This window comes from Plasmodium berghei (assembly GCF_900002375.2).
Source record: "Plasmodium berghei ANKA genome assembly, chromosome: 3".
Lineage (NCBI taxonomy): Eukaryota > Apicomplexa > Aconoidasida > Haemosporida > Plasmodiidae > Plasmodium > Plasmodium berghei.
In genome coordinates, this window is record NC_036161.2 from 1 (window position 1) to 12,141 (window position 12,141).

The window sequence follows — 12,141 nt, forward strand, 5'->3', positions numbered from 1 at the left end:
AACCCTAAACCCTGAACCCTGAACCCTGAACCCTAAACCCTAAACCCTGAACCCTAAACCCTGAACCCTGAACCCTGATCATACGACACTGTTTTATATAGATTAATAAAATACACATATTATAATATTACACAAAATACACTTTTTAATTGTTTATATAAGCCAAATTACTTATAATGAATTTTAAAGTCAGATCCAAAGAATCTGAACACAAAACAAAAACTATTAATTATATTTATTATTCTAAAGAATACCCTTTTTTTTTATAAACATAAAAAATAAACAAAAATAAAATAATAAATGGTGCAGAATCGGCATTCATAAGGTTATGTGTATTTAATAATGGATATTGTTCCCAATAAATGGAATTTATAAACTGTTTAGTCTGCTTTTTTTGAGTAGATGAATTTGTAAGCTTTTTATTCTGCTTTTTTTGAGTAGATGAATTTGTAAGCTTTTCATCCTGCTTTTTTTGAGTAGATGAATTTGTAAACTTTTTATCCTGTTTTTTTAGAGTAGATGAATTTATAATTATTTGCACTTGTTTTTTTCGATCAATTGTGTTTATAACTCTTTTTGTCGCTTCATTTACACCAAACATATTTATAACCTTTTTCATGCTTTTTTTTTTCTTCAATTCCTTTCTCCATCCAAATGAAAAATACTAACATAAAATTATGAAAAATATATAGTTATTTGTTTTTTATGCATACACAAAATATGTAGTAATACCTATTTTTTAATTTTCTATTTAATAATTTTCTTTCTAATTACCCTATACATAAGTGCTAAAATAATGGGTATAGCAATAATTATAACTGAATATGCAACTAATTTGTATCCTTTAAATACACCTGGAAATCCTATTTCAAATATGCCTTCTTCTACCTTGATTTTATCTACCTTGATTTTAGAAGGATGTTGTTCAATTTGTTGATCAGATTTTATATTGATAAAAACCTCTTGGGATTCTTTAGGAGTTAAACTTGGTATTGGTTCTTCATCTTTACTTCCAGTTTCACTTATTTGGTCTTTACCTTCAGGTTCTTTTTCTTGGTTTTCACCTTCAACTTTATTGTCACTAGATTGTATCGATGAAGACAAGAGCGTTTCTGATGGACTATCAGATGGAGGTAAATCACTTCCCGAATCTTTTTGGTGAATGTTATTATCAACTGATGGTAATGTATCATTTTCTTTATTTAGATGATTAATTAAATCATTAAAAAAATTATTAAATGCAGAATAACCTTTTGTTAAGCTAGTTGATACACTTTCATATAAACGATTTCCATAATCAGTAAAGTTTGTATAAAAAGATGAAATATGCGTTTTATATAAACCATATAAAAATCCAGTTTCATGTTTCGTCAATGATTTTTCTGGTGTAGATGCAGGTTGTATCGCATTCTCATTATCTTGTGATTCTATATTTGCCTGTGATTCTGACTGTAATTCTGGAAGTGATTCTGCCTGTGATTCTATATGTGGCTGTTCTTGTTGTGGTTGCGGTTGTGGCTGTTCTTGTTGTGGTTGTGGTGGTGATTCTGGTTGTAGTTTTGAATCTGCAACAGATTTTTCTTGAACTACTGTTTGATTGTTCGGTTCCGTTGGTAAATTGTTATTTTTTTGTTCTTCAGAGTCTTCTTTTGGGGTTTCACTTTTTTCTAGTTCATTTCCTGAAGTTAATAATGCACCTTTTGAATCTGATGGGTTATCACTTTGGTTTGATGCTTGATCCACTGTATTTTGTTGTTCGTTGTTTTGATAATTATTCTTCGGTTCGGTTTGTTCACTATCTTCTTCGTCACCTTCTAAATCTGATTCATCTTCTGAATCTGATTCATCTTCTGAAATTTGTGATGGTTCTCCTGTAACTGATTGTTTTCCTCCTTGGCTTGATCCGTAATAGTTGTTCCTCTGTTTTTTCTTGTTCGGTGCTTTGGCAATTACTTTTTTTTCTTTCTCTTTTTTCACTATTCTACTATTATTGATCGTTATGTTTTTTATAATTTTCACAAATTTCTTCAGTATCAGATATTTCTTTTTATCTTCAGAGGGAATTGTTTTTAAAATGTCACTAAAAGTTCGATCTATTCCATTCAATGCATCTTGGGAACTCACATTTGTAATTCTCCACGAGGTAGTTGCTTCTTTACATGATTGATAACAATAATTTATTTCATCATTAATTTCTTGAAGATTATCTTTGTTTTTATTACCATTGCTAAATTTCTCATAAGCTTTTTTTAAAGTCAACAATACGTCACAATAATACTTATCTTCAATATACTTAGTTGTTTTATTAACAAATTGATTGTATAGATTATTCCAGTTAATAGCAAACTTTGTAAAATCGGAGCATTCTGAAGAATCATTCGAACAATTAATAATTCCATTACACAGATTTTTAAGTAACTCATAAAGTTTACGCATTTCTTCAATTTTAATTTCCATTATATTTTTTTTTTTAATGATTTTATCAAGATATTCATAATAATTATTATCATCAACATAAAAATCACCATCTTTTATAAACGTGGTATAAAAATCTGACACGCTTCTGTAGGTCCCATTTGTAATTAGTTTCATTTTATTACTTAACCATAACATAATATAAGTGATACATTCGCCATTTTCAAAATTTTCACAATCAACTTCAGAGAATATATAATTAAATAATAATACAGTACCAGCGCTAACTATTTGACCGATAGTTTCACATTTTCCTTTCCCTGTTTCCTTGCTAATAGGACAATAAGCATTGTATATTTCAGTATCGGTATGATTCTTCTCGAAAGAAAAATTATCAGGCAAATATTCCTCAATGCCTTCAAATGCATTACACTAAGAACATATTATAAAAATTAATCAAATGTGTATTAATGAAATATTATGAAATTAAAGTTAATTTATAAACAATGCAAAACAATAAAAGAAAATTCATTTTATTAAAAAATGTATATACCACTTCAAGCAGTTTGTTGGATTCCATTTTTAATCGGAAGATAATTTGTCATCATATTATTTTTATGTAATATATGTATTGAGACAAAGTAGGTTATTAATTAATTAATTGAGATTTCTATATAATTAATATATGTAATTAAAGACATTCTTATTAGTTTGAATGCTTGAATTAACATGGAATAATAATAGTATTAAACAGGTATTCAATTTTTGTTTATAGCAATTGCTAAATTGTCTTAAGTGGTTATTTCTCTAACATTTTTATCATATCTATATATAATATATTTTATGCATAATAAAATTTTTTAAAATAATATTTTAAATAACCCGATTACAAAAATTCATGGAATGCCATAACAAAAATAGATGGAATTTGCTTTATATAATAATACATTTATATTATAGGTTTACACATGAAAATAAAATTATATTCACTACTTTTTTAATAAATGAGTTTCAAAACTTATGTTACTATAAATACATAAATAATAAGAAATATGTTATTACTATGGTTGTTAAAAATGGATTTGGATCTCATTATGTAATTCCATATATTGATATACGCTATTATTCAATGAGGAATATTACACCTTTTTATATTATGCCAATAAATGAAAACATTTTTTTGTTTAAATTATAATATTTAATAAATAAATTAATATTATTTTTTCTAATTAAATGATATACTTTGTGCATTTGCATTTAATCAATATGTAAATGATCCATTTTAAAATGTGTAATAACTTTGTTTATATATTAACACTTTATATATAAATAAAATTAATGAATAGTTTTGAGTGCATATCTTATTTAATTTTTAAAATTAAAAAACATAATTTACAAATTGGTTTAATTGAACTGTTACAATTAAAATATATCATGAACATAAATTTGTTTGGGGATAGCAATTAGTATATATAAAATGTGTATTTTATTTTCATTCTTATTATTTAGTATATAAATGATTAAAAAATATTTTTTAAGCATTAAAGCAAATAAATATAATTGTTTTCATACAATTTAATCTAAATATATTAACTTTAATTTTAAAATTTTATTCATACTTTGGTTGGAATATTGTATTAATCTGAGAACCAATATAACATGGGTTACCATTTTAACCACACATTTATACTTATAACCTAAATATATATTATGTATTGTATATTTTATAATAAAACGTATTTATTTTTAGATATAAAAAACTATTAAGGAGAATTATATAATAATCAATAAAATTTGTATTCTCTTCCTCTATATGTTTCTATATATTTAATAATTCCATTTTCTATTCGACTCAATTTATAAATATTAACATAAACACTAACATAAAAATCACCAAAATATATAATACTTTCCAGTGGACAAATATTTTTAAAATATTATACTAATTCTTAAAATAATGGGTATTAAAATAAATATGTCTTTAACGTAGCTTACTTTCTTTAAATATATTTCTCCAAATAGTACTTTATACTTCAATTCGATTCCTACATCACTTCATTTATCATTCAGTTCAGGTGTCTCTGAGGGAGGAAATCATAAAAAGTTATTTTCTTCTAGTTCCCCTCCTTCTATCCAGTTTCTCATATTAAACGTTGTAATTATTTAAATCGAAATTCTCTTCTAGGACCAAGTCAATTCCAATATTTTATCAATTTCTCCATAAAACATTAACCCAAAATTAGCAATAAAATACAAAATGACATAGTTCAACACAATTACCATTAAGTTATATTAACACAAAATTCAATTCTTATAATTTATCAAAATATATTACTTTATTCGTTTATTTTCATCCTCATTTTTTCTCTTACATATTTAGACTTAATATAAATCTTAAAAACTACAACTTATCCTATACATATTTAAAACAAATACTTAAACTAATAAATATTATCAAATTATAAAAAATTAAATACAATATAACATTTAACCCTAACCTACAACATAAAAACTATATACAAATTATGCAAAAATGACTCCCCAATAGACAGCTTCTTATCGTATATTAATCATTATTACTATTCCTGAAATAGTCACTATTTTTCGAATCATATATTAATGATAAGTTTTATTCTTTATTTTTTTGATTTTCTCTTAAATTCTGTTTTTGAGATCGTTTCCGAAATCCAAATAACGAATACTAACATAAAAACGGTAAAAATATGATTTTTTTTTTAACGTTTGCAAATATTTAATGAAAATAATATTTAAATATAATATTTTTTAATTCCTTATTATTTACCTTATAAGAAATTCCTAAAAAAAATGCTATTGCACCAAATATCGATAAAACTGTAAATAATTTGTTTCCTATCGACGAATTTGATGATGTAACTTCAGAAGATTGTGCAGAACTTTGTATAATTTTTTGTACAGTTTGTTTAGAAATTTTTTCAGCTTGTTCAGAACTTTTTACAGAACTTTTTGTTGTTTTTATCTCTGGAAGGGTTGGAAAATCGCTATCATTAACACCTTTACATTTATTTTTTAAATTATTATAATCAGTTGATAATCTAGACAATATTTTTCTATATGGACTGCTATCATTATTATTAGAATCTCCATTGAGCTCTTTATATTTTTCAAAAAATTGATAAGCATTTCCCGAACACGTTTTGCAATTTGACGTGTTTTCATCAAAATTTGTATACATTTCATATAATAATTTAAATGGAGCATAAAATTTAGATATAATATTATTATCCATATTCAACAAATCCATTTTTTTATCTATGATTTCCTTATAACTATTATACTCCGTAACACCAGTTATAGACTGTTTATACTTCTCATTTTTATTTATATATTGATTATAAAAATCATTTAGATTGGTGATATTGTTATGTGATTTTAGGCTCAACATATAACTTAACCATATAATAATGTAATAAACAGCATCGATGTTATTTTTTGCATGATTGTTAAACGAATAAATACTCCCAAATAATTCATTAAATAACAATAAACATCCAGCATTAATTTTATCAAGATCATCATCACAATTATTATTACAATACTTATTGAAGTTTTTATCATCATTAAAATAATACTTTCCTTCACGGTTCAATTGATCGGGAAACGAGTTCCTTACAACCAAGAATCTTCTACACTAAGAAAACATTTAAAAACAATTAATAAAAACGTGCATTATTAAAATAAAGTTTAATGATAGTTATATGTAATACAATATCAAAACATGTAAAAGAAATTATTAGTATTAAAAAATTCATATACCATATTGTCATTCATTATAATGGGATTTTATTTTTGATTTGTAAATTGAGTAGAATGGTGCTGTTTTATATACATCGCTCACAATATGTGACGCAAACACTTCAACCCTATATATAACAACTGCTTGTAGTTAAATATATTATAACTTTTTAATAATAAATTAATATGGAATAATAAAATAATATTATTACTAAAGAAACGTTCTATTCCTTTTTATGATAATTAGCTAAATTACCTTAAATAGAGGATTGCTTAATAAATTTTAATTAAATATATATATAATGAATTTTATACAAAAATGCTATTCTTACTAACATCTTGTATAACTTTAATATAAAAATGAATATACTATTATAATGAATTTAAAGTAGTTTGAACATAGAAAAAGAATATATTAAATTTTTATATGCTTGTTTCTTATAATATATAATACAGTTTTTTCTAAAATTATATTATTACTATAATCCTTAAAGTATATAAATATATTGTTCTAATATATTTTAAATATTTATATACTTGTTTCTTATAATATATAATATAAACTTTTCTAAAATTATAACAGTTATTAAATAAGTTGCATTGTTCCCTTTTTTAATTTATATACATAATTTTAATATTATTTTTATTCCTATATAATTCAATTTAGAAAAATATCTTATATAATTTTATAGTATATTTTGCACATCTTTCCCACGGTTTAAAACGGCAATTAGCACTCAAACCATATTTATAATATTATTTATAAGCTTAAATAAGACTCTTAATGCATTTTTTTAATAATACTTAGTAAATATTAAATGTATAACATATAAATAAGTATTGATGCAAATTTTAAAGTAAGATGAAAACTATATGTATTAGGTTGGTATATTGCACTTTGAGAGGAGATATAAGAGAATTATGTTTTTTAAGACAATAATGTAGCCATATAAGATTTAATTATTCTACATAGTTTAATTGTGTTTTATATTTTCTACCATTAAAACTTTCAATTCATGTATATATTAAAATTATTAATTAAAAATAACTTAGAATTTTTACTTTTCTAAATATATAATTTGCTTTTAAATTTTAATAAATAATATTGTACTACATGTTTTATAATAAACTATATTTTTAAGTAAACTATAGAATTACTAATATTAGTTTGCTTGGTAATGTTAGTTTTAATATTAGCACATTAAAGGCATACTTCGTTGAAGGTTATAATATTTCATTTGATTTTTTGTGCATACAATTTTATTCTTATTACAAGTTTAATAATATATATAATGAATTTATACCCACATAGTGTATCAAATAAACATAATATATTTGTTCGTATTTAATACGTTTATATATTTTTATTACTATTATGATGCTGCTGGTATATCACAATATACTAAAATGAGATAATTAATTCATTCAAGAGAAATACTTAATCCAATTAGTATTTTTCCTTGTTTCATTGTTTTAAAGTATAACATTTTAGAACATATCATTTCGTAATAACAATATATTTAAATTATAAATTTAGAGTTTTTATATATATAATAACCTAATAAAAATATTATTAGTTCAAATTAAATTAATTATTACATACTTTTTATATATACTTTGCATTAATATATAATTGTATATATTTCACAAATTTAACATATTTCGGTTTTAGTCATTGATACAGTATTATATATATTAGAACAACGACGTTAATTTTACATACCAGGTTGTTTATAAATATTATAGCAAAATATAACATTAAATTTTATTAATATATTTATATTTTATTTTTTAACTATTTTAAATATATATTTCCAATTATATATACCTCAAAAATATAATGTTTAAAAACTAATAGTGATTAATATATTATTATACCTTTATAGTAAATAAATTAATATATAGAGAACTATTTATATCAATATAAATTATAATTTTAACATAAATGTAAATTATTTATATGAAAAAAGTGAGTATTATATATATTTATAATTTATAAATTTATTATACACATATATATAGTGTATTTTTTATGTATTACTAAAAATATTAGATGTATAAAACATCTTTTATAGATAATGTTGTATTGTCGATTCTCGATCGATATTCCATGCATCTATATTTTATGAATATATATCATTACAGTTCAGTTGGATAACACAGTTTAAATCAAAATAAATATGATATAAATCATAAGTTTTATTAAATAAAATTTTCATCAAATAAAAAAACATATTATGATATGCATAATTCAATATAGCTCTGGGTTATCAAGGCTTATATAATAGACAATTATCATATAGAATAATATGAATTCATATATAATCAATATCTATATTAATATACGCAATACATATATTTTATTTTAATCATATAAAATCGGAATGAGCACACAATTGTATATATTATACTTTATGAAAAATAAGATATGTGATCCCTTTCATATTAATGACAATGTCCCCTTTTTGGTTGCATATTTGGAATTCAGCTCTAGATTAAGCATACGGGTATAGTATATATATTTAATTAGTGTTCAAATTATAAATAATTAAATACAATATAACATTTAACCCTAACCCCAATATGGGTCCTACAACATAAAAACTATATAAAAATTATGCAAAATTATAGTCAAAAATTACTTCCCAATAGATAGTTTCTTAAAGTATATAAATCATTATCAGTATTCCTGAAATAATCACTCTCGTCGAATCATATATTAATGATTCATTCTCTTCTTTATATTTTTTATTTTTTCTCTTAAATATTGTTTTTGAGCTCGTTTCCGAAATCCAAATAACGAATACTAACATAAAATTGGTAAACACATTATTTTTTGTTAACGTTTGCAAATATTTAATGAAAATAATATTTAAATATAATATTTTTTAATTCCTTATTATTTACCTTATACGAAATTCCTAAAAAAAATGCTATTGCACCAAATACCGATAAAACTGTAAATAATTTGTTCCCTATCGGCGAACTTGATGTAACTCTAGATTTGTGTGCAGAATTTTGTTCAGAATTAGTTACAGAAATACTTGCAGAAGCTTGTTCAGGACTTTTTGTAGCATTTTGTGTTGTTTTTATATTTGGAAGAGATGAAATATTTCTACATTTAGTTTTTAAATTATTATAATCAGTTGATAAAACATTAAATATTTTACTACGTACGGTACCATTAATATTACAGTCATTGTTAAGGGCTGCATATTTGTTAACAAAACCATTCGCATCATTTGACAGGTTTTCATGTTTATTCCTTGCAACTTTATCATGCATACTACATATTAATTTGGATGCATCATAAAATTTAGACATATCTTTAATATTAATATTAAAAAAATCTTTTTGTCCATTTATGAATTCATTAAGATTTGTATATCTATTGGAATCATTTATAAAATTACTATATTTATCATTATTGATTACATGATTAGTATAAAAATCGTTTATTTTGGTGAAATTTTGGTCTGTGATTTGATTTAATTTGTGACTTAACCATAAAATAATATATAGAAAAAACGGTTTAATATCATTTACATTACAATCTTTGTTTGGGTATTTAGTAAAATATTGTCCAAGTAACCATAAAAATCCAATCGTAATTTTTTCAAGTTCAGTATCGCAGTTATCATTAGGGCAATAATTTTGGAAATCACTAATATTTTTTAGTTCAAATTTTGCGGTTCCGCCTAATTTAACCGGTAAATGCATCCTCAAAACATCAAAGTTTTGACACTAAGAAACCATTTAAAAAAAATGATAAAATATGTATTAAGAAAATGATATTAAAATAAAAATTAATGAAGATTATAGGAAATATAATATAAAAAAATGTACATACTAGAGTATCATCCATTATGATGAATATAATTTATAGTTTCTAAGTTAAGGGTATATCATATTATATATATACTAAAATAGGTAATACAATTATTTAACCCTATATACAGCAACTTTCTGTAAATAAAATTATTTTTATTATTCTTAATATAAATTTAAAATTAATATGGAACAATATATACTTTTATGGTAGTTAGATAAATTATCTTGTTTTGGGGGTGTTTATAAATGTTTTATCATGTATATATATAATACAATTTTGCATAAATTGGTATACTTAATAACACTCATATGAGCATTATTATAAAAATGAATATACTTTTATAATGAATTTAAAATATATCTTCTTATACACATGCTTTAATATAGAACATAAACAATATCCTGAAACTTAAATGCTGCAAACATATAAAAAATTATATTATTACTATAATCTTTAAAAGTATATAAATATTCATTTTTTAAATTATATTAAATATTTATATAGTTATTTCTAATACTATATACCAATATTTTATTAAAACTGTAACATTTGCAAATTAAGTTGAATGTTCCATTTTCTATGCAAATTACATAATTCTAATATTACTTTTAATTAATATGAGTAAATTCATAATTCATTTTAATAAATCAATAACTTTATCTTTATTCCTATATACTTAAATTTAGAAATATTCCTTATTGGGTGATTTTATAATATGTTTTGCACATCTTTTCCACGGTTTAAAACGAGAATTAGCACTGAAACTGTATTTATAACCTTAAATAAGTCTTTGAATGCACATTTTTTTTAAAATAATACTTAGTAAATATTAAATATATAACACATAAATAAGTATTGAAGCAAATTTTAAAGTATAATAAAAAACTATGCGTAATTAAATTGTTATATTTACATTTTAGATAGGAGAGATAAGGGAAGTATTATTTTTTAAGACAAATATGTACCCATATAAAATCTACTTATTCTACATAGTTTAATTATATTTTATATTTTCTACCATTAAAACTTTCAATTAATGTATACATTAAAAATAAATTAGAGCTATTATTTTTCTAAATATATAGTTTGCTTTTTAATTTTAATAAATAATATTGTACTACATGTTTTATAATAAACTATATTTTTAAGTAAACTATAGAATTATTATTTTGCTTGGTAATGTTAGTTTTAATATTATCACATTAAAGGTATACTTAGTTAAAGTCTATAATATTTCATTTGATGTTTTGTGTATATAATTTTAAACTTATTACAAGTTTAATAATATATATCAATGTGTTATAATCAAATTAATTTAATGATTTGTTCGTATTTAATACTTTATCTATTGTTATTACTATTATGATTTTGCTAATATATCACTGTATAGTGCAACGGAATAATTAACTCGATTCATATTAACATTTTGAATCAAAGTATAATATTTCCGTATTACATTGTTTAAAGTATACCATTTTAGAACATATATACTACCTCGTAAAACAATATATTTATTAATTTATATATGATAACCTAATAAAAATAATATTAGTTCAAATTAAATTAATTATTATTTGCCTTTTCGATAATATTAATATTTAATTATATGAAGTTTCCAGAATAAAACAATATTCTAATATTAGTTATTATTAAAACATTTTACTAGTTTATATGTATAGATATATAATAATAATTCTAGTCATATTTATCTTATTATTTATAATTATTAGAACCAAATATGATATGCAATTTTATTAATATACTTGTATTCTATTTTTTAACTATTTTAAAATATAATTTATTTATACCTCAACATATAAAATTTAAAAATTAATAGTGATTAATCTATTATTATACCTTTATGATAAATAAATAAATTAAAGCGTATAAAGCAACTTCTATTAATACTAATTAATTTTAATACAAATGTAAAGGGAATACAAAAAGAGAATAGTAACTACAATTAAAACTTCAAAAATATTGTATATATAGTTCAATTTTTTATGTATTACAAAAAACGTTAGAACCATAATAATATTTTATATATAATGTTGTACTATCGATTCACGATCGATAATCCATGCATCTATATTTTATGAATATCTACTATTACAGTTCAT

At 21.9% G+C, this 12,141-nt stretch overlaps 3 protein-coding genes across 3 annotated transcripts; all 3 read right to left on the reverse strand.

Moving 5' to 3' along the window:
• Positions 1-238: 238 nt before the first annotated feature.
• PBANKA_0300100 (BIR protein) lies at positions 239-2,995 on the reverse strand (the record flags this gene model as incomplete). The annotated part of the gene is made up of 3 exons (XM_034565829.1): positions 239-664; positions 775-2,847; positions 2,969-2,995. 3 exons carry the CDS (start codon positions 2,993-2,995, stop codon positions 239-241), a joined length of 2,526 nt encoding a protein of 841 aa, XP_034419887.1.
• Positions 2,996-5,044: 2,049 nt separating this feature from the next.
• PBANKA_0300200 (BIR protein) lies at positions 5,045-6,225 on the reverse strand (the record flags this gene model as incomplete). Its single annotated transcript, XM_034565841.1, has 3 exons — positions 5,045-5,116; positions 5,219-6,085; positions 6,211-6,225. 3 exons carry the CDS (start codon positions 6,223-6,225, stop codon positions 5,045-5,047), a joined length of 954 nt encoding a protein of 317 aa, XP_034419888.1.
• Positions 6,226-8,908: 2,683 nt separating this feature from the next.
• On the reverse strand, positions 8,909-10,054 carry PBANKA_0300300 (BIR protein; the record flags this gene model as incomplete). The annotated part of the gene is made up of 3 exons (XM_034565852.1): positions 8,909-8,995; positions 9,097-9,933; positions 10,040-10,054. The coding sequence occupies 3 exons, from the start codon at positions 10,052-10,054 to the stop codon at positions 8,909-8,911; spliced, it is 939 nt and encodes a 312-aa protein (XP_034419889.1).
• Between the last annotated feature and the right edge of the window lie 2,087 nt (positions 10,055-12,141).